Source organism: Corvus cornix, chromosome 2, assembly GCF_000738735.6.
Source record: "Corvus cornix cornix isolate S_Up_H32 chromosome 2, ASM73873v5, whole genome shotgun sequence".
Taxonomy (NCBI): Eukaryota; Metazoa; Chordata; class Aves; order Passeriformes; family Corvidae; genus Corvus; species Corvus cornix.
Window position 1 is genome coordinate 13123237 of NC_046333.1, and position 23767 is coordinate 13147003.

At 38.6% G+C, this 23767-nt stretch overlaps 1 protein-coding gene across 8 annotated transcripts in view; it reads right to left on the reverse strand.

Annotated features, from left to right (window-relative positions):
- The window catches only part of CREM (cAMP responsive element modulator), a 39565-nt gene that overhangs the window by 13215 nt on the left and 2583 nt on the right, over positions 1 to 23767 (reverse strand). For 2 of the 8 annotated variants that reach the window (XM_039548939.1, XM_039548938.1), the window contains exons 2-7: positions 21168 to 21280; positions 20452 to 20569; positions 13120 to 13266; positions 8108 to 8199; positions 7820 to 7965; positions 1465 to 1608 (exon numbers count right to left, since the gene is read on the reverse strand). In XM_039548939.1, coding sequence (XP_039404873.1) covers positions 1465 to 1608; positions 7820 to 7965; positions 8108 to 8199; positions 13120 to 13266; positions 20452 to 20569; positions 21168 to 21208 — 688 coding nt within the window. In that variant the 5' untranslated portion in view covers positions 21209 to 21280. Of the gene's footprint in view, positions 1 to 1464; positions 1609 to 7819; positions 7966 to 8107; positions 8200 to 13119; positions 13267 to 20451; positions 20570 to 21167; positions 21281 to 23767 lie in introns of those variants that run through there. The other 6 variants (XM_039548943.1, XM_039548942.1, XM_039548941.1 and 3 more) reach the window with 5 other exon arrangements.

Genomic DNA, 23767 nt, shown 5'->3' on the forward strand with positions numbered 1-23767 from the left:
TTGAAAGTTTCCATCACAGGCACGACACTTAATGGGCAATTCCATCTTGTGGAGCCCATTGCTGAGACTGAGTAGCCCTGTCAGAGAACAGTTCTGTAATGGAGAGTCTGTAAAGTAAAGTCAGCCAAATGGAATTTCCAAGGACTGAAGTGCTGCCAGGTAAAATCCTCAAATGCTCTGCTTCTTCACAGACTTGGAAAGTTTTAGGAAGCAGCTGAGGCGTTATTCTTTCTGCTCCTGACCCCAAAGCTCCAAAGAATCAAAGCAAGACCTATAAAATACCACAGTCAACCTGGAGAGATGGAGGCAGCCTCTGATTTAAGGGATGTATAGGCACACACGTAGAAAACATATTAGACTCATACTCAGAAAAACTTGTAGTACCAGAGTGGGAAACTGGTTTGGGGACAGCCAAATTTGGGTCTTAAGGCTTTGTTAAGAATGTATTCATAATAACATTTAGGGAAGTTGTAACAATACTCTCTGAACAATAAAAACTAATATTTGGCTAAGGTTTTTTCATCTAATAGTCTTAAAATTTCCTTGAAATGCTTCTGGAAAGTCTTGTGATGACAATATATTTCAGCATTTATTTGATGACTCTCATCCACTCTATCGATACATACCTAAATCCTTCCTAGCTCTTCTCATGGCTTATTTCAGATAGCTCTTTTGGCTTACTAAAGTATTCATACAGCCCTCCCTCCCTACTTCTCTGTGTCAATAAAATAATTATTTTTTTAAATTCTGTATATCCTCCATAGCTATTAATTTAGTGTCTCCATACCCATTTTCAAAGATTTTCATCACATAACCCAAATCCCCTGATATAGATAAGAATCCAAGACACCTATGGTTCTCCAGCATCCTCAGCATTACCAAAAGGCTGGGAACAGTGGAAAGAAAAATAATCCTGCATAAACTACAGTAAGGCTCAAGAATTCACTATTCACAGTTCAATTCATGTGTGCATTTTATAGGACCATCAAAGTGTTCCCCTGTGAGAGAACTAGCCTCAGTAAAGGATCTGCTTTCTAGTAACTGCAAGAGCCATAAGTTGCAAGGAAATTCTGCCCTCAACATAGCCAAAAATCTTCAGAATTTGTGTTTTATTAACCTTAACTGCTGAAAAAAACAAATTAGTTTCATATATTAAATGCAGTGCACCTTCAGTATCTCACCAATCTGTAAGAGCACCTTTATTCCAATTTAACATATCTCTCAAAATCTGGACAAGAGACTCCAAAGCAGAAGGTGATGTTACACTGCTATTTCATTCATTTTAACCAAACATAGTAGCTGCCTTACTAAGCAGAGAACCTGAATCCCCTCCTAAGAACGTCTTTCATCTTGCTATGCGCATTTTACCTAATAATGCAATAATGTCAACACAAAATAAAAAACCTTTTAAGAAAAATTGTTTAATATGAAAAAAGTAAAATGGAGTAGACTCATAAAATATACCTTGAACAACAACTTGGCTTCCAGGAACAAAAAACTGTTGTGTGCCATCAGATGACTGTGCTGCATATTGCACAATGGTAGCACCTGGCTGAGGAGCTCCTGAATTTGTCACAGTCTGAATTGTACCACCTTGAGATATGGTAACTAAACAGAAAAAACAACAACAAAAAAAAGATTAAGTTAGGCAATAGAAAGACATAACACATGCTAAGAAACATGAAATAAATATTGTCTTATAGGAAGACTCTCCTGGTCCTCTCCTTGCTTAAAGATCAATTCTATGATAAAACTTAGGTAATATTAATACTGATTTCCACAAATATAAAGCCTGTTGCGTAGTATATATCATATGCATAACAAATAAAAAGCAGTGTTCAACACATTTTCTCTCTATGTTTCCAGAAATATTAACTCTACTAAAATAGTTTAAATATGGGGAAAAAAATAGTAGCTCCTAGCCGTATAAAAGTGTTGTTTCAAACACTAATGTAGAAGTTATTAAAAAAAAACAAAAAAAAAGCACTGTTCATTGACTTTTAGAAAACAAAAACCAGGACATAAGGATAAAGAAAGAGAAAGTTGTCTGACACTCACAATCCTTTCCTTAGTGTGAGAAAATGTTTAGCACAAGAATGTTTAACCAAGTTGTACACAGTTGTGAAGAGCCCAATACTTATGTAAAAAGAGAAACAGAACAAAGTAGGGTTCTTCCCTCCATGTAATAGCAATATGAAAAAACAAATATCCTTTCCCCATTAAAAAATCATATTGAATTCCTTGCCATAATCAAATATTTATAAAAAATGCAATTCCCTACAGACATTATTAATTGTATATTCCTTTTGAAATTAGCATTGCCTTTCTTAAACACAGAAATGTCATAGAATCATAGAATGGCTTGAGTTGGAAGGGACCTTCAAGATCTTTTAATCATTCTAACTCCCCTGCCATGGGCAGAGGCACCTTCCACTAGATTAGGTAGCTCAGAGCCTCCCCATCCAACTTGGCCTTGAACACTTCCTGGGATGGGGCACCACAACTTCTCTGGGCAACCTGTTCCAGTGCCTCACCATCTTCAAAGTGAAGATTTCACCCTAATATCTAAACTCAGTCTATCCTCTCTGTTTAAAGCCGTTCACTATGCTGCCTGGTAAAGAGTCCCTCCCCATCTTTTCTGTACGCCCCCTTTAAGTACTGGAAGGCTACTGCAAGGTCTCCCTAGAGCCTTCTTTTCTCCAGGCTAATCAATCCCAAACCTGTCAATCTGTCTTTATAGGGAAGGCCTCCAGCCCCTGATAATCTCCATGGCCCTCCTCGGGATCTGTTCAAGGAGGTCCATGTCTGTCTTGTGCTGGAAACCCAGAGCTGGATGCAGCACTCCAGGTGGGGTCTCACCAGAGCAGAGGGGCAGAATCCCATCCCTCAATTCGCTGCCCATGCTTTTTTGGATGCAGCCCAAGATCTGGTTGGCTTTCTGGGCCATAAGTGCACATTGTCAGCTCATACTCTGTGTTTCATCCACCAGCACATCCAAGTCCTCTCAATTCACTCACTGCCCAGCCTATATCCACATTTAGGATTGCGATGACCCACACACAGGACTCTGCACTTGGCCTTATCATGAAGTTTGCATGGGTCCACCTCTCTACTCTGCCAAAGTCCCTTTGGATGGGATCCCTTCTCTCTATTGAGCTTTGAGTATCAACTGCATCATTTAGCCTGGTGTCACCTGCAAACTTTCCGAACCTTCCACGTGTCCAACCAGCAAAGATAATAAATAATACTGGTCCCAAAGCAGATCCGTGAAGGACACTGCTCATCACTGGTCTCCACCTGAACATCAAGCTGTTGACTGGAGCTCTTTGAGTCAATTCCTTATCCACCAAGTGATTTACCAGCCAAATCCATATCTCCTATGTTAACTAACACAATCCTGGAACTTTTAGCTGAGAACCCAATTCCCAAGGAGTAACAAACTCTTTTCTCCCCCAAAAGATATTTAAACTACAAACATTGTATTTAAAGTGATCTGAGATGTTACAAAAGTCAGACATAAAAAAAGATTCAGGCTTGCGAGCTCCTCTGAATTCACTGTCAGATTATTTGACACCATTCTTGAAGGTTCAGTTCTGCTTATCTCAATACAGGATTTGTTAGATACCTATGTGAATTTTAGAGATTGCTGATTTCAAATGTTCTGTTTTGACAACAATAAGATACCTCAAAGCTCAACTTCCGACATAAACACTTAAAAGAGACTGAGATTGCCGCATCCCAACAGCTGAATAAGCTTTTTTTGGGGAAAACATGGAATTCCTCTCATGCTGAATTAAGTTCAGAGCCTTATCTGCATATTGAAACAGGGTTCAGCACGGATCTCCAGTCCTGCCCTTGGAATAAGGAATATGTAACACAGGAACTAGCTGGGTACTGCACACAGGCTCCATAAGGCATTAAGGAGAAAGGGAAGAGTGTGGCAGGGTATAGAGTGAAAAATGTTTCAGTCTGGCCTCCAAAGCAGAAAGTGTCCCATTTTGGGGCAGGACGAAAAAGAAAAAAGCAAGAAAAGGAAAGCATTGTATTCTCTACTCTTCACAAGGTCCAGGATAAGAGCAACAAGATCTGTTAAAAAGCCAAATTCTGCCTCTCAGAGTTAGCACCAGGAATGGTTCATCTACACCATCACAGAACCATACCACATAAACGCCAGTCAGTTTGGCTTCCTAAGCAGTAAAACATCAGCACAGATTGATACAAAGCTCTTAGCTCCAGAGTGAACCTGGGTAAACAATTATGTCACAGCTGTCCTGCAATTATTCATTCAGATCCCAATCCAGTACTTCATAAACAAGAGTGAATTAACTTCAGTAACTGCCTCCCTCACAGGACTGATTCCTGCCATGTTCCCAGAACAACACATTGCTCGTCCCCCCATTCACTGTCCTGATCTCTACCACTGCACCCACTTTATTGTGCTGGAGTTCTGAAAACTGGGCCTTTTATGATGAGTACAGGACTTTCCTGGACAGTTTCTGTAGCTGAATGTCATGCAGGTGGATGGATGCAAGTGGCATCCATTCTATTCCAGGTAGGAGTGAAGACAGTACCAACACCACTCTCAGAGTGTGATCAACAGCTCTAATCCAGAAAAAACCCAGATCTTTTTCCCTTCCAAAACTGTAAATGGAACTAAAGTTATTCTTTCCCAATGGATTTCTTAATTCTCCAACTGTTAAAAATCTGTTCGAAGACAGCAAGTAACCCAAATAGCAAAAGAACTAATAATTTTCATTCCCCCTGCATTTTTTCATGCAGATCATCGTGATATGCCCAAGGAGGCAGGCAGGTGGGGAGACTGATTCACACACTCCAACTGAATGAACAACTCTTGCACATTATACCACTACCACAGGTGAGGAACTAATTTTTTCAATATTAAATAACCAACATGACAGAACTACAGCCAATGGAGTACGTGTGTAGTCAGATGAGGCTACAAGGCTCCTACACAAGACAGCACCTTGTGCAAAACTACCTATTTCCCAGACAGAAAGATCACACATATGTTGATGGAGGTAGCTGGCAAAGACATTTCATCTGGTCATGTCAGTCTGTCTGCTTCCATAAGCCAAAGCCAAGAAGCTCAGAGGCAGAAGATATTTGGAAACCATGGCAACATACCATTTTGGCTGGTGAAAAGTAAGTAGAGAACAGCCATCACTGCTACCAACAGAAAAAATACATTTGTTTTCCAGAAAAATTTACTTATCAAGTTCTTCCAAAAAAAAGTCACCCCAGACATCCAGACATAAACACACAGTCAAAATTATCTTTTCAGATAAACTACTTTTCCTTTGCAGGAATAGCGAGAACAGTAGAGAAAAAAAGAACCAGCAAATGTAGTAACATAACACCTCTTTTAAACCAGGGCACAGTACAGATGGCCACAGTGACACCACAAGGCCAGTTCTTCATTGCCTCGGCCACTGCACAAGCTTAATGCATAAACTGCTGGGTGCCTGCACAAGAGAACCTGTGCAGCCCATGCTGGCCAGGGAGAGAGGAGTCCTCAGGCACAGTAATGACAGGCAGAAGTACAGAGCTATTGATGGGAGGCATAAAGATGAAGGAGGTACATAGAGGGACCCTCTGCATCATGTCCAGTCTAAAATCAACACTGGAGTTGCTGGATTCCCACACAGTGTTCCTGGTTTTAGCTAACAGCAGCTCCTGAGGATCACAGGCAACCAACAGGATGGCTCAGAAATGCTTCAGATCTGTGCTTCATACATGTAAAGACTAGGGGTCAACAGTCAAGCTCTCTTTAGCAAGTTCCAAATTAAGACCCTTTTTATTACAAGGAAATGACCATCCTTGCTACCACCTGGCCTAACCAGAACTGAAATACACAGACTTTGCTGAGGCAAAAGATATTTTAACTTACAAAAATGAAGTTAAAAAAAAAAAATCAAATTAATGAACTAATAAATTGGACAAGAAAAACTATTTCCAAGAAGAAAAAGCTCTCAAAACAGGCTTGAGCCAAAACCAAGAGAGTCTATGAAGGCTGACACTCCATCTTGAAGCAATGCCCCATTATGATGAGAACTAATTATACAGCACATGTTTTAGGCTACAACTATAACTTACTCAAAGAAAAAGCAGCAAAGAACAGAAATCTCGCAAGCTTGGCTTATAGCCAAGTTTAAATTAAGACACATGAGATTTAATTAAAATTTTGTGGATTCTGTTCTCACATTGTCAGTGATGTTCTCTGTTGCTTAATTTTCAGAGGTAAATGTCTGATTGAACAAGAAAGCAAAACCTTTGACTTTTGTTATTGACTTAAACACTGCCCTGTCACTACTGTTTATAGGTGTGTTCAAATGAAAATATATTCCCCTGAGAATCACCTCCTGCAAGACATTGCAGTCAAAGTACAACTCTGGCTTCCCAGAGGAAGCTACAATTAAGAAACCTAAACTCTAAAATTTCTTAGAAATCCTATAGGTTTGCAGGCTCACTAGGTAATACACAAACATTATAGCACTTCTTTTTAAGCCTTGAAATGGCAAATACATACATTATTAATCAAACCTAAGCAAAATAAAAATACAATTCAAAAATTGAAGAAAAATATTTACTTGTTCTTAGAATACAAGAATACATGAATACATGACAGATTCTGTACTGGATAGCTGTAATTTAGGATGACCGTGTTCTTTTCCACAGAGAAGAACACTTCAGATACTGGACATCACAAAGCAAACATTTATTTATGTCTACAGCTTACAGAAAGGGTAAGAAAAGCAGCCTAGGGGCACAAGCAAAATTACTTTCCAGATAGGAAAGGATAGATACTACAGGCAAATTCTGTCTTCTCACCATTAGTAATTAGTTTAGTTGCATAAATTAAAAATAACTGCAGAATTATAAGGGTGAGCAGAATACAACTAGAGAGCCATTCTATCCTCTTTTATATGCCACTGCAATGTTTTAATATACTTCCTCTGTTTTCTCATTTCAGGAAAAAAACTCCACAACATTTCTTACACAATCTTCCTGTCATTATATCAAAGGAAAAATACCTGCACTTTAGTGTGTCTACTTACGAAAAGATATGAAAAAACCCTACAAACTGCAGGAGTGAAGCTTTATCTAATACATAATTTAAAAATTAGTTATTATAAAGTTATCTCTTAGATGATATCTGATTATGTCCAAAGAAGCCATAGAGTGCAAGTTATGCAACACTTTTACCATAAATACAGGAATAAAAATATCCAAAAGCAAATCTATAGAACAGAACTGTGAATGCAACTTTTAACTTGCATTTGGATGAAGTATCAAATGTTGGAAACCATGATTTAGGTTAATTCTGCAGTGAAAGTATGGATACTTAAAAACTGGAGACAAAAAGACATAGTTCTTTTAAGAAAGAAAATTGGAAGTTAACAAGTAATTTCATACTTTACATTTCAAAAAACTCTACTAGCCATTTCATATAATGAATAGCACAAATACATAGCAAATCACAAGAATTTGAAACTGCAATGATTTGTATCATTAAACATTCACCTGAAAGTGTCAGCATTTCAGCTGAGCCTCACCTCCACATTTTAATGCACAGAAGCTCTAGAAGGACTAAATCTAGCAGCCAACAAATACTACAAGAAAGAGACTAAAAGTCTGTAATGCCCATGTTAGAAAAAAATTAATAGTAATTACTTAGAAATACAGAATCTCTTCTTCTTCTTCATCAAAATACAACATCCCTACTGCATTATGTAACTCTTAGAAACAAAGTTGTGTTATGTATGTTCTGCATCATCACATAGTACATTTGCAAACATACGGTATTGCCCTGTGTTAGTATGATACAGGCTGGTTGGCATGGCCACTGCAGAAATACCAGAAGGCGTTCCTTCATCTTCTGACTTCTCTTCTTCTTCAATCTTCGCTACTGCAGGAGCATCTGATGAGAGTTCATTCAAAATTTTTCTGAAAGAAAAATGCAAGTAATTTTATGTACTTGAAAATCTATACCCATAAGAAAATAAAATAACTGACTTTTATCAGACAGCTTTGCTGTAATAAATAAGCTGCCTTTAAAACCAGCAAAACCAAAATTAAAAGTCCTTACCGGTATGAAGGCCTTCTTGAAAGTATTTCCCTACGTTTTTGAGAATCAATTATCACTTCTGATTGTGCAGCTTCATCTGCAATCGATGCTACCTGTAATAGCAAAGTTCCTGAAATTCATAACTTCATTTAAAAAAAAATAGCAGAGCAAAATATTTAAAAAAATTCCTTCCATGTTTGCATATGGGAAGTTTGTTGACTTATTTATCACCAATCGTGATTTTGGACTATTTTTTTCAACGCAAATCACAAATTATGAGGTTAGCCAGACAAAGCCACTTAGATAACATCTTCCATTTGAAAAAGAAAAAAGTCAAAATAATCCAGGTTACTTTTTTGTGAATGACACTTAGAAAAAGTACTGGAAACAGATTTCTTTAAATATAAAAACATTATACAATTTAATTAGCTCTTAAAGTGAGGTCAAACATCTAAAATACAGAATATTGTGCTAATGTGCCTTAAATAATAGCATACAATATAAAAGCCTCTTCACACCACACCAAAGCTATTTAGAAAATAACTTTATTTAAATATACACGTTTATTACACTTACTAACACATTCATAAATACAATGACATTGCTTAGCAATGCTGTATGAGTTTTGGAAATGCCTGACAAGACTACAGTGTCTCATTTTCTCAGACCTTTAGTATTTTCATATATTCTTCTTCTCTTAAAATTATCCAAGACAACATTAAGGCCTAGGGCAGAATCACACTCTTGATCAGCAACCATCTTACTACACAGAACTGGAAGTCATTACTGAACAAGGAAAACACATTATTTTCTTGGATTCTTTTAACTACTCAGAACTATTGTTGTGTTGAGATTTCCAAATTGAAACAGTGTGAAAACGTTTTCACATGAAGACAGACCAGACTGCAGTTTCAGATTAAGCACTTTGCTAAAACTGACACTGAACAAACATGATGTAAGTGACTAGAAAGCTTCAAGTGTTTGACCTGGCTGCAGTGGAAGCTCAGGAAGACAAGGAAGAGCTCTAGAATTAATGCACCTGCTAGTCCTCAGAGTTTGGTACTAGAAACAAAACCTGCCTGACCTCAATAGAAAATGACTGTCTGGAAGGTTCTGGAAATGTACAGGCCTGGGTCACCTCAACTCAAATCTGCAGAACTACACTTTGAAGGAACTGTACATTATTGCAGAAGGAAATTTTCTCTTCACCTGTTAATTTTATTACATTCCAGTTCTGTGTAAAAATATTTAATGTAGCCTCATTTTGTTGGGTAATAGGCAGCACCTATCCTTAGAACTCTACATCTGCCACCTAGGTGGTGAGAGGTACTTCTGCATGTGTACAGATGTATAGCTCCAAACCAGACATCAGAGCTGACTGCAGAGATTCAGGTGCTTCAAGAAGTTTGTATTCCTCCTTTTGCAGGATGGACCAATGCTGAGCAGCAGAGAGAGCCTGAAAGACATTTCCCTCCCAATGTACCTTCAGCAATCTGCTCATGGATCGACCTTCAAGACTCTGGCATAATCCTTCAGAAGTAAGATAGTATTGCAGAGCCAAGAAAGAGACTGTTAGGCATCCTAACTCAAAACAGAATTTTCATTCTGCTGGGGCATGGAGAGTAATAAATAACCTATTTGTTCCAGCATAAATAGCTCGAAAACAAGACCTCAGTTGCCTTAAAACCTTCACATTCCCCTAACAGCTACCAACAGCTCCCCCAGTTTGTGAAGATGTCTGAAGAAGCTGAGAACAGTCATACTTTAGGAAGAAGGTAAGGAAATCACAAGAAGATTTAAGCATTTTAATGTGTATTGGTTTTGCATGGCCTGGTTTTCGGTAGCAGAGGGGCCAGAGAGGTGGCTTCTATGAGAAGCTGCTAGAAGCTTCCACCATGTCCAGCAGAGCCAAACCTTGATGGCTCTGAGGATGGACATGCCACTGGCCAAGGCTGGGCCAATTGGAAATGGTGGCTAACGCCTCTGTGTTAACATATTTAAGAAGAAATCGAAACAAAGGCTGGGGGCACAGTTTCAACTCTAGCCAGAAGAGAGGAGGAGGTGAGAACATGTGAGGGACACAACATGGCAACAGCAATGTCAGTGAAGAAGAAGGGGGAGGAAGTGCTCCAGGTGCCAGAGCCAAGACTCCTCTGCAGGCCGTGGTGCAGACCATGGTGCAGCAGCTGTGCCCCTGCAGCCCATGGGTCCATAGGGGATGCAGAGATCCACCCACAGCCTGTGGGGAAGGTGCCCATGCCAGAGTGAGTGGATGCCTGGAGGAGGCTGCAGTCCTGTGGGAGACCCATGGAGAGAGAGGCCTTGTTCCCAAGTTGGAACAGCCTGTCCTTGGAGGACTGCACCCTGTGGAAGAGTGACCCATATCGCAGCAGTTTTTGGAGGACTGTTTGCCCGTGGGGGGAATTCACGTTGCAGCAGTTTTGTGAGGACTGCTGCTCGTGAGAGTGGACCCAAGCTGGAGAAGTTCATGGACAACTGAACTCCATCCCTCTCCCATGGGAGGGACCCCACGGTCTCACAGGGGAAGGACTCCTTTCCCTGAGCAGCAGAGGAAAACCTTGGGTGACAAACTGACCAAAACCCCCACAATTTGTCTCCCTGCGCTGTGGGTGGGAAGGAGGGAAGCGTTGGGGGAAAAAAGGTGTTTTAAAGGGCTTAATTTACTTCTCATTATCCTGCTCTGATTTTTTTAGTAGTAAATTCACTTTATATCTTTAAGTTGAGCCTGTTTTGCCCTCGGAGTGTTTTTTCCTGGTCCTAATCTCAACTCATGAAGCCTTCATTAAATTTTCTCTCCTCTGCCCAGCTGTAGCAGGGGAGGGTGAGTGAGTGGCTTTCATGGGTGCCTGGCATTTGGCCAGTGTCAAACCACAACAATGTGGAAGAGGAGATTTTCTGCAAGAAATTTCAAAAGCTTTAATTTTCATCATGACAAATAGAGAAATGAACACTTCAGATCACTCTAGTAGCAAACAACCATGTCCATAACGCTAACAAACAGAAACCATTGTAATTTTTTCCTGGACATTGTTCAGATTTCGACTTTACCTATTTCAATTTCATCTGCATTTGAACAAATTTAACTTCAAACTCATGTTAGTCTTTCCAAGACCTGATACACTACAGGGATGAGCAAGTCAAATAACAATCTGAACTTTAAACCTTCCTACAAATAAAACAACGTTTATCAAAACAATAAGGAATGCTATACAGATATTTCTTCATCTAAAAAGCAACAGCATTATGAGAAAAACTTTTGAACACTTTCCGGTTGAAAATGGCAGATGTTTGAGGGAAAGGTCATGCAAGCTTCAACATCAACCTTCAGCAAACTTCTTTTTTTCTTTTTTCAACTGATACAATTTCCCAAGTTCCCCACTGTCTGGCAGAGAGAAGGTACCAAGTTAAATGATTTGGTGGAAATGCCAGGTGGCAGCATGAAGTACTGAAGAGGATAACAGAAGGGCTGAACACCCTCTGTAATGAAGCAGCATCTTCAAGCCCTTCTTATCCAGATGAAACCAAAGCAAAATCCTGCAACTAACTAGTCAGTATTAATTGGGACAAAACTTTCCTGTTCTATTCCTTTGGGAAAGAGAGGACAGCCAGAGTTCACTTAATACAACAAACAGTTGACTTTCACTCCCCTAAGATGACACAGCAGCAGCTGGCAAGAGATTCCTGAGAAACTTCTCCTTCTGAGCTTTGAAAAAAGTCCTCTATCTTTACATGTACATCCTGACTACACTGACTTAAAGAAAAGCAGTGACAGAAACTGGGAATTACTGATGTGTTTATTGAATAAAGGTTACTCAGGAAAATTACAATTAGAAAGAATTCCAATTAAAAAAAGTATTTACTTTGAATACTCTGCTCAGACTTCAAGTTTGATCAAGTATTGACATCTACTGGACCTCTTTCAATAGTGACCAAGGATTTCAAAACCTTGAGGTCCCATCATCTACACCTACTGCTCAACAATAAAATACTCATTATATGATCAAGGTTTTATTCTTTTTCTTTAATATAAATCATACTTATAGATGTCTTTTTATATATTATACTTGAAAGTTACTAAGAAGCCTCTAACATTAAAGATGGCTTCTCAAGAAGACTGACAATGCAAGGCTTTTCCTTAACATGTTGCAACATTAAGGAAAAGCCTTGCGTTGGCCACAGGTAAAACCCCTCCCTCATAACAGGTGTATCACATCTTTTACCAGAAATTTCAGTTCTATCTGCAAAAAGCAATTCAGTTGACATTTCCCAAGCAGTTTTTAATAAAACTAGAGCAGAGGGAGGCCTTCCTAGCTACAAAAAAAACACCAGTGGGAGGCTGAACAATTTTCAAAACACTGCAAATTCATTCTCTCTTGCCTTTCTCACTTTTTAAAAACTCTGAAAAGTTCTACACATTTTGCACTGATCTCTGTTTTCTAGTTCCAGCAACTTCAAACGTGAACATTTGCCACATAAAGGTTTGGTTTGAGGCTGCCCATATTTTTGTTATCTACATATCCACACCCACAAAAAGCAATACCAGATGCTCTAACAGGGTCTGATAGCGCCTAAAAACAAAGAACCACTTGATATAATATGCTTACTTCTACTACATCCAGACCCTCTCCAATAATAAAATAGGAGATACTTGAAAATCTATGAGTTCATAGTATCATTAGAAACATTATGTTCATAGAATTTAACAAAATGGAAAAACTGCAGGATACACTGAAGTAAGGCCATGTTATGAGACAAATTTGCTGTTGCGTAAGTTCAGACACAAGTTCCAACACAATTTCTTATAAGATAAACAGGAAGCATTAAGGAATTGCTACACAATGCTTGTAGAGCTGCTGCTGGTTGGATGTTTGCCACCTTTCCCCCTGCTGTTTCCTGTGCCATCTGAGTAAATCTTGCAGCACTGGTTGGAATGAAGAGAAACTGAAGATGGGTTGGGAAAAGAGTTATGAGGTACCAAATATTCATGAAAATGTAACAATAAAAAAGCTAACCTGAACAGCTTGCATGTGTGGTGACTGAATGACTGAGGGCTGTGTGGCTTGAATGACACCCTGGACATGAACAGTTTGACCAGAAGGCAACTGCACTAGAGTTACAGCTGGAGATCCTCTTCCAGCACTGGAAGCAGCTACAGAAACCTGCAAAAATTACAATCATCATGTTTAAGTAAGATGCCTTAAGACTTCAGCAAATGCTTTTAGAACTGACACTACAACAAACTGATTTTGTTGCCACATCTAAAATAGCTTAGATGTATATAATTATCACGTACAAAAATAAACTAGTTTTATTAGTAAAAGTTTGGCATGTACCTTTCCAAATGGTATGGAAAGCTGTACCCTAACAAACTGCAATTCTTTTTTTCTTCCCCTCCAGTGCCTTTGTATTTTCTTTTCAATGAAAAAAATCCCCAACCCTTGGCCATCACACACCAAATCTGCTGCTGCTAGAAAGGTTAGGAAGAACCTCAAGAAAAGTAACGAAACACATGCATATTCACTGGAGTGGAATGTTGGTGCAACAACATGCTGCAGAATGTTCCCAGGAAAAAGAAATCCAGACCCACTTTAGTTTGGCTTTGCTTGTTAGGTAAGAAGATATGCTTTTCAGATGGATGTCTCAAGAGACATGAGAATTCTTCAGATAGCAAAAAAATCACCCATAAAGCCATACAAGGATTTGTAAATTGATTTAGTTTAATGGACTCTTGTTATATACATAATTATATATATCAAGAAAAAGAGAGTTGGAGTATATCAGTGCTTCAAAACAACAACAAAAATAAAGAACAGCTGAATCTTCTTTCAGGCTAGCACAGCTGTAAGAATAGCTTTCCCCAGCCTGTGGCTCTCAACCCTCAGTGCTGAGGACGAACGGGTTAAGAAACAGTTTAACACCTATGGGCTAAGAAATAGTTCAATATTTTTGCTGTTACTGTTAAATCTATTAACAGAAACAAATACTGATGCAAAGGGAAAACACTATGATTGATCTCAAGTTGTGTGATGAAACATCTCTAAACTCAGAAAATAAGACAATGACAAACATATACCATATCATAAAAATAAATACTGTGTTTTTCAATTAAACGGCATTGAAAAGTCTTATTTCTATATTGTGCACATTCAACAATAAACTCAGACTCATATATAAAATTCTAGTATTATTCCCTTCCTAGCTTTGTTCTCAGCTCCAAAGGTATCTGGTATGACTAAAATGAGATGACTGTGAGAAGAAAGCCATGAAGAATGGTGAATATTAAAAAAAAAACAGTTAATGAAACTTTTGTATTTTTTCTGTATTTACACTGAAGTGTTTTTCTAATCCCAAAAATGACAGCAGTTTTGATTCCTGATCCATAAGATATTGCTTGTCTAGGAAATAATCCCTTCTTGAAGCAAGTGAAAAATTTTAACTGCTATTAAGATGCACTACTATCAAAAAGACCTGATGTTGGTTCAAATTACCTTGAAGAAACAATGTTTCTAGGAAACAAAGACAGGATCTTGTCAACATTGACTAAGCAATTGTTCAATGTTATAGGACACTGAGCCGCTTTTCAGAAAATAGAACAATTGAGTGCATTTTTAACCCTGAAATGGTTTCCTTACATCATTCCTTAAATGGCATGAAATGGCAACAGGGAAATAGGACATACAAACCTTTTCCCCAACCAATTCAACAAATATTAATATTACGAGAAATTTATTAGAAATAGATATTTGAGATTAAGCTCTAGAAAGTCTCAAAGATCTGAAGAGTATGATCTATTTTGTGGTAAAGCTTACATCCTGAACCCAAGCTTCAAGGAGAGATCACAGAGCAGTCTAAATGTTTACAAAGCTTGCTAACTTTTCAAAACATTATAAAGGCAATTTCACCAAACCCTTCCATTTACTGCTCTCTTTGTGAGAACTGCAATTTGATACAATACTTGGTGGGTCAGAAAGAACTTTCTGAGTACATCAGCCATAAAACAGCAATAGGTGAACAGTTTAAGAGTTTCTATTTGGTACACAATGGGTCAGTCACACAGAATCAGGAAATAATCCAGTACTTGAGATTAAGAAACTACATTCATTTTAAAGCTCCTTATTCAGTATAATCACACAGGAAAAAAAAAAAAAAAAGAAAACCTCACTCAGCTAATACTCTTTTGGACTAAAGTTTACAATATAACAAGAGAAATTGTTTTCTTCCCATTAATTCAGATAAGAGATTAAATGAAGGGGGGATAAGTGCTAAGGGAAGAGGAGACGGTAGTATTATAAAGTTTACAAGGTCCATATTCTGCATCACTTTTATACATATTAGAAATTATTATTAGAATTTTGATTCAGATTTCCCTTTGCAGTTTTCAAGCTGAATATTCCTGTGTTAACAGAAATACTAGAACATTTTGATGCTATCATGCGTAAATCCTGACTGAAACAGACTTGGCAAAAAAATTTCTTTCTGACTTCAGTGATGAGCAATGCTACCTTTAACATCATTACTTCAAGGGCTGTCCGGCGCAGCAACTGAAAACAATCCACAGAAGCAACTCAGGAACACAGAGGGTGAGGGGAAGCTTAACACATTCCATGGTTTCTATGGTCCTAGGTGTGCAACAGTCACATCCAATAGCTTCAACAAATATCAACCATGCACTCTATAATAGCAGTACGGTCCCATATTTCAGGTATTTGGAAATGTAAATGCTCCCTCTTCTATGTGGGGAGAGAAAAGTAGCCAGCAAGAGTGATCAGGTACTACCTTCATCCTGAGGCACACACTTGCAGAGAAAGAGGCTGCCCATCATTTATCTAACTTCAAGATACATGGTCCATCTGAACAATTATCCTGGAGACCCTATGAATGTCAGATATCCTTTCCCTGCTAAGTATTAGAGAGGTTACCTCCACATTCAATCCCTCATACCTTCAACTTCGCCAAATGAAGAATGTAATGTAGTACACAGGCCCATCTGATTTCTGTCCCTGCTGTAGAACCTAAATGCTACAAGGACTCTAGAAATAAAGTGAAAAGTAATTCTGGAAAAGTCAAGACAAATGCACGCCAGATTCACCTAACAAAGGAACAAAGGAACAAAGGACCTGCCACACTTGGGCACCAAGTAGCCTCTATGAGGAAAAGATGGAGACATGTTTTGATCAATTCCAAAGCTACTGCCAAAATAGAAGCACCTACTTTTAAGGAAAATAAGGTTAGGTTGATTCCAGACGTTTGGTGCCAGCATACGCTTCGAGGAATCACAAAATGGTGACATAGCTGTGCATTTATAATCCTCTAACATCAACTTTGCTAAATGGCCAGCATTTGCATTTGGCAGGCTGGTTACAAAAGGCCTAGCAAATTCCTACTTACAATAGCCTAGCAAATTGCTATAGGTCACAATCTGCAGGGAGCAAGATTTAACACAGTTTGATGTCAAGAGCCCACAAGGACAACCCCTCTGAAGTGCTAAACTTGAACAGTCCCAGCTTGCAATGGCTATGCACTCCAGGCTCTGAAAATCTCCCTAAAAATCTCCCTATGCTCTCTGACAGCAGTTCTTACATTGTAAATCCTGACATATGTCTAATTCAGGGCCAGTACCAAGAGGTCAAGAGATGGTATCTCAGACAAGGTCAGCAGACAGCTCTACTGACAGATAACATGACAAAGTTAACAAAAAGTGAATTAAAGAGGAACCCATCAAGATGTAGGATTAAAGAAAAAAGAAAACACAACTGAAAGTGTTTTTGTCAAATCTGAGAAAGGCTAAAGTACATTGACCTTACATTGTTATATTTAGTGTAGCTGAGCACAGAGCAACACAGAATACAGTGCGGCTTCTAGAAATCCTGAAAAAGGAACATCTAATTTCTCTTTGAATACCATTGCAGATATAAGTGTTTCAAGATGCAAGTTTGACTACCATCAACACTATCAGAATATTCCAATACAAATTAACTTCCTTTTAAGTACAGCTCTATATGTAGCAACAGACGATCTGTGCATGTGAGACAACCCATGGAGCTCATCTCAAAACAGGTTGAGAAATTTTCCATCTCGCACCTCTGTTCTTCCCTCAAAGGCATCAAGCGTTTGTACAGGTGTTCTGTACATTTTCAACAGCTTCTAAAGACAACCACCAATAATTTTACTTTCTTACCTAGTTATTCTGGTGGCTGGATCACAAAAACATTACCATGTCAATTCATCAGCCGGCTAAAAGTGAGGGATGCAAGAAATGCAACTATAAACTGATTCTATAGTAGGACATTTCATTTTAAAAACAACCCTTTAATGGACAAAAAGTGCATCTCATATTTGCTAGTTTTCAAATTTACTCATTTTTGCTTTAGTAGAAAAAGTAATTTTGCTTTCAGCACCAGAAAATTGCAGGAGAATATAGCAGTATCTATGACACAAGCTAAGGAAAAAATGCAAACACTGGTTTTTTGCTACAAATAATATATAATAGGTCCTTTTTAGCATTGGAGGTTATCCCATCACACCAAAGTGCTCCAGCCCACACATTCTTAATGTCTCCTCTCTCTCCCAACAGGGAGACATTAAAAATGCTTCAGCACAAAACAATCTCTCCCTTATCATCTTATGGAGTACCTGGTCCATCCTTTTAAAACTAAATGGCAGGTATTTCTTTAAAAAGCCTGGACTACAGAGGAGGGAAAAATAAGTCTGCTGTTCCCCCAAAAAGAAGAAAAAAAAAAAGTGCCCATCTCCTATGTAGTTGTATCCCTCAGCATTTTGCTAGTCACTCCCTGGCCAAAGACAAAATTCAACTAAATATCAAGCACATTAAAAGCCATTACATTCCATCTGGACATAAAAACTCCACCTGTTTTACAGGAAGGGCAGTCACCTGCTGGAACAGATGCCCACAGAGGCTCTAGAGACTCCATCCTTCGAGATATTTACAACCCAGGCAGACACAGTTCTGGCTGACACTACTTGCACAGGCAGGTCAGACTAGATAACCTCAAAAGGGTCCTTCCAAACTTCCAAACAACTTAATTCTTTGATAATACACAGAAAACCACAAATTAAAAGATAGTGCATTAAAATGTTTTACTTCTGACTGAACAAAACCAAGGTTGAGCAAATATTTTGCTAGAAAAAACACATAGACACCCCTCTCGAGATATCTGAAAAGGAGCCCTCTGTTTCAGTGACCAGGCATTTTATCTCTCAGTAAGAATCAAGTCATTCTTTTCTCCTATTTCTGCATACTTGCAACGAAATTTGTAGGAGGGATGATTGGAAGTTGGCACAAGATACATTTCAGTCCCTTTTAGTTGTTGTCTTCTCTTAACTGCACTCCTCCACAGGCCAAAGAGGGAGAAGGGATCTCTGCCCCTCTCTAATAGTCAAAATACACAGGCAGTGGACCAGTGGCACAGACACGAATTCCTCAGAAACACACATATTTCCCACCTGGACCACCACAAAACCAGTCAGATGTCCCACAGAGGGGCCTCCGGCGGGCTTTAACGCTTCAACATCCAGGCCCAACTCTCCATGACAAAGCGCCTCACCTTCCAAGCCAGCCAGGTAGGAACACAGGCTAAGAAAATCCTACTCATCTTAAGCCAAAGGAGCGTCTCAACAAGGCCTGTCAGTGACAAGTGTTCTGTCCGGGCCGTTCTACCACAACAAATGCTGTGGCAGAGCAGCCTGAGGGCAGCAAGGCCGTGTGTGGGGCTGCAGGCGCTGGATGCCAGCAGCTGAGGAGATGGGCGCAGGCCCGGAGCCCTCGGAGTGGGAGAACAGCACCAACCCCACTTGTCTGGGCAGCCCAGGAGAGGGATGTCGGCTCCAGCTACCTGCACCAAGCAGCTCTGACAGGTCCAGGTTGGCTCTCTGAGCCATCTGACCAAAAAAAGGGACTCCAGATGCCAACCCCAGACTGTTCCCCCTCAGCCTTCAAACTGAGGCACGTGTTTTGGTTTAGTGCTAATTGAACGATATTCATCAATGCTTCAGAGTTATTCATTTTAGCTGACAGGGATGAAACCCATACTCAGTACAGCTGAATCTTCACACACAGTACTTAAGCATTAAATGCAGACAAACATAAAAAGTGTTATACACTGCACACTGCAGGCGTGCAAAAGCTCTCCTACAGCATTAGTGACAGCTTTGTCTCCGGATGAACGTTAAACACCCCAAGTGAAAAAATTCATAGGTATCTTCTTCAGACACTATTGCACAAGCCAATAGATTTTACACATCAATCATTCCATGAAGCTAAAACAGAAAATTAGAACTACTAAAGAAGAAATGAGGGGATGACATCAACAGAGCAAACCAAATAAAATTCTTAAAGAAAAAAACTGAACAAACAATATTCCCAATGCTGCATGTATCAAAACCAACAAAAAAAGGTTGATAAATATTTTGCAATCTACTTTGTGTCTGACAATCTGACAAAAAGAACAGCTGCTTTCAGTTTCAAAAATATATCTATAATGTAAATCTAGTATTTAACATACCAAATACATGGCATCAAATCTTAGCAAATAACTTCTAACTTCCAATGATGAAAAAATTCTGTCAGACATTTTTTAAAATCAGTTCCTTTATTTAACAAAGGGGTTTTGAAGATCCTTTTAAGTGGTCCATACACTTTTCTGAACCTATAAATCTTAGTAGTCAGGAACACAATTTCTCTCAAGTGCCGAATGTTTCAGTACATATTTTTAATGTCTGAGGATTGTTACTATATAATCTTTTATCCATTAACTACCAAAGAATAATCCAGGTAGAGCAACGATACAGAACATGTAAAGTATGCTTTAGAAGTTCAGACACTGTCATTGGATACACAGGGATGAAACAAAACAAGCATACATTACAAATGTACTTGCAATTAGATGAAATACATTCTGTACAAAAACTGGAACTAGAAGAAAACCATGGTTATTTTTATTCACATTTTCTTTTTTGTTATACAACACACTTCAAGATACACAGATGGTTTAGATATGTTTGATCTTGTAGCCACCTCAATTCCTTAAGACTGTATCCCATCTCTGTAACAATCATCTTGTGAAAGTAAAAGGAAAAAAACCATGTGCCTACTGATCACTCTTCTCTGAAAGGACTCCTAAAAGTGTTACCTTTTAACAGACCTGATGTTTTGTTAGTCCTTTGCTAACTACTGCAGTATTCCAGTATACCTTTGCTATATTTTTCCTATTTAATACCAAGACTTATAAAACATGATAATTCCACACAAATTGATAGTTTAAAAATCATAGTAGCTCTAAATATCACTTTATTGATTCTTCTCATCTTTACACATTTCAACTTACCTCAGATCCTGAGGAAATCTGACTTTGGCCTGGCTGATTCTGAAGGTGACCAGCACTTCTCTCTGTCAGAGAATCCACTGTATTGTCATCCTGTTCAACCATTTCCATGGTCATCAGTCTAAAAGTAGGTACATACACATTTAAATAATGCAGTACAGGGAGGTATATCAGGCAGCTATAGAGAGTAATTCCAAACTATTTTTAATTTGGAGCAGACAGAAAATAAATATGTTTCTGTCAAACTGAAGTCCTTTCTTCATTCCCCTGTATTAAAATATTTACTCATATAGCCAGGAGCTCTAGAACAAGTATTTTGGAAAGCTGCAAGGAGAGGCAGTTCCAGAGATGGTTCTCAGGGAGGGACAAGCAGCATCCCAGGGTCCCATGCAGTGCTGGTAGTGGGGCTGGGAGTGCAGTGCTCTGGAGCAGCACTGCCCGCAGCAGGTCCCTCAAGCTGCCCAGCAGCCACAGGCAGCTACAGCCCCCTTGAACCTTCCAAGATGCCTATTCCCAGCTGGGATCTATGCTTGAATTGTCTGTAAACTACTCATGGCTCAAGAGTCACAACAATTCTTCTCACTTTACAGGTTTAAAAGATGGTAGAATTTCATTGAAAAATAAGCAACTTGCTGACCTTCAATTTAAACTAAGACTTTAAACTTCATACAGAAAGCTTCCAAATCTGCTATTTATCTGCTATATAAAAATGCAATTACCTGACAGCTCCTTTTCGGTATTTCTTGGCACACTTAGTCATAACGGAAGGTGTGAGTTTTAAAACAAGAGCCTGGATCTCTTCAGCTCCCTTTCTCTCCTACCAAACCCTGCACTGAAGGTGCAACATTGAACAGGTGATGTCAAACATTGCCATGACAACAGGTCAGTTTACAAACAGAACAGGCACAGGATAGGGTCAGGCAGAGGCAGGCAGGATGCCCTGCAGGCATGCTCCCACCTACACCCTACTTACACAACCAATCGAGGCCGCAAAAGGAAGACATGAGAGAGATTTAAGAGCCAGCAAATCTCAGTTCCCGAGGTTCAGTTTCTGTACCTAGGGAATGCTAAGCCCAACTGAACTCAAAGCTCAATTAATTTCAACTGGCTGATAGTTACTCCGATTTCTTCTCAGGACTTGCACTGAGAGATGAAGAGGCAGGGAAGGACTGCCACCCGCCTGACTCTGAGGCTCTGGAATTTAGTATCACGTATTATAAGTTAACTACATTAAATCAAATTAAATGTAAACCAAACTCCTTTTGTGGCACTATTTTTCAGAACATTCCACAATCTTTGAAGAGAATGAATTTTATTGCTTTTTTAAATATCAAATTTTTGCCCAGAATAAAGGCATGAAAATATGAAAAGATATCCAATCAAATGATGCAGAGAAGTGTATTTTCTAGCTCATATGCCTGCAGTGGTATTCTACTGACCAGACTTAACAGTACAATAGCTAATGGTAGCCAAGATGCACACAATTCAACATTTTATGGGGTAACATGAGTATTTCTCCTCAGAGAAGTTATGTATTCTATGCCAGTATCAATTCAGATTAAAATCATAAGGAGCTATTTTACACCTAAAATCTTTCTACTTTTTTGTCATGTTAGTTACCACTAATTACCTTTTTCTCTAGATACAATCTAATTAAACATCTACTGAAATTCACCAAAGTCTAACAGCTCTGGGGAAAATGTTTTCACCAAGCTTTTCACCATAATTTTTTATAAGATCTTATCTAATTAAACTATTCTGGTTTTATATAAATGTGCAATGTAATAACAATTATAAAGTAGAAAAAAAAAGTTCCTCCTTTGTAAACTAGAGTCTCAAATATGAAAGGTGTATCTGGTTCATGTAAGAATAAGCTTCAGAACAGCTCATACACCAAGGAAGATTAAATAATACATAGGTAGTGGCAACATATTCATTGTAATCTCTTTCTGAAGATGGAAGACAGTCAAAATTAATTCACTTTATGAAGGCCCTGAAGTATTTTTGTATGCAGAGCCATCTGTCACAGACAACCTACTGTTGAAAATAAAAAACAAAAACCAAACAACAAAAAACCCGAGTACTTTTATTCCCACTGAATGCATTTCATAGAAATTTTACCCAGAAAGAGCCATTTTTCATCTTGGAAAAAATTTAGTTCCTAATTCTTAGCTTAATTTCTCACTGATTGCAGAACACTATAAAAATGTATTTATTTCTACTACTTTATCAGGATTTTTCTCCTCAAGTCTTTTCGTCTGCAGCACTTCACTAAGTTAGCAAAAGGCTACAAAGAGCATCAGTGCAGCAGAAAACCCACCACAGTTATTCCCCATGTTTTGCAAAATGCAGTATGGAGAAAGCAGTGTATTTTTAGATTTATCTTTAATTAGAAAAACAACAGCAAGTACTATACATGTCAGTGAAGTGACAAACATGATTAAGATTTATGATATACAAAGAAAACTCTAGAATTTATATAGATTTTCCATTTACAATTGTGTATATTCTGACTCTTACTACAAATGATTGCTTAATTTAGAACTTTAGCACGGTGGAGTAAAATCTGAAAATTTGACTGCCATAAAATGCAATCACTACTGTGAAATATAGCAAAATACTTTCCCTAGATAAGCTCAAACACACTTCTTTTTGACAACCTCTGTGACCAGACAGTGACTTGACTTAAAGCAACATCCAAATACAAAGATCCAACCATAGCCTAAAAAAACAAAACAAAAATAACGAACTATATGAGTAATTTTAAAAGATACACAAGCTAGCTTGGCATAAAACTTCAATGAGAAAGATGACTTAAGACAAAATGTAGCACATTAGTATCACAATTCAGACATGTTACAAGGTTAGGAATCTTCAATAGACACAACCATGGGATCACTGAAGTGGCAGGAGCAGGTCAGCTGCAGTCATTTGAGCCCCCAGGGTCAGCGGTGGCACAGTCACACTGAGCTGTGCCAATTCATGTAGGCTGGTGCACAGCCAGGCATGCCAAGGAACTCCTGGATTTCAGACTAGCTTGTCACTGTCTTGGAGCAGTCTCATAAACTCTCAGACTCCTAAAACCTGAATTGTGCAGGGTTTTTACTTCCTGTACTACATATCATGTCAACATGAATACATCAAACTTTTTAATAAATACAGAGAAAAAAATACTGAGCAAAAAATACTGAGCAAAAAATACTGAGCAATATCATAATTACGCTTTTTCGAATACATCAGTAATACAGACTGTGGCAGGAAACAGTTACTAATCTAATCCAGAAAAAGAGTTTCCACATCTACCACACTCAGTCTGCAT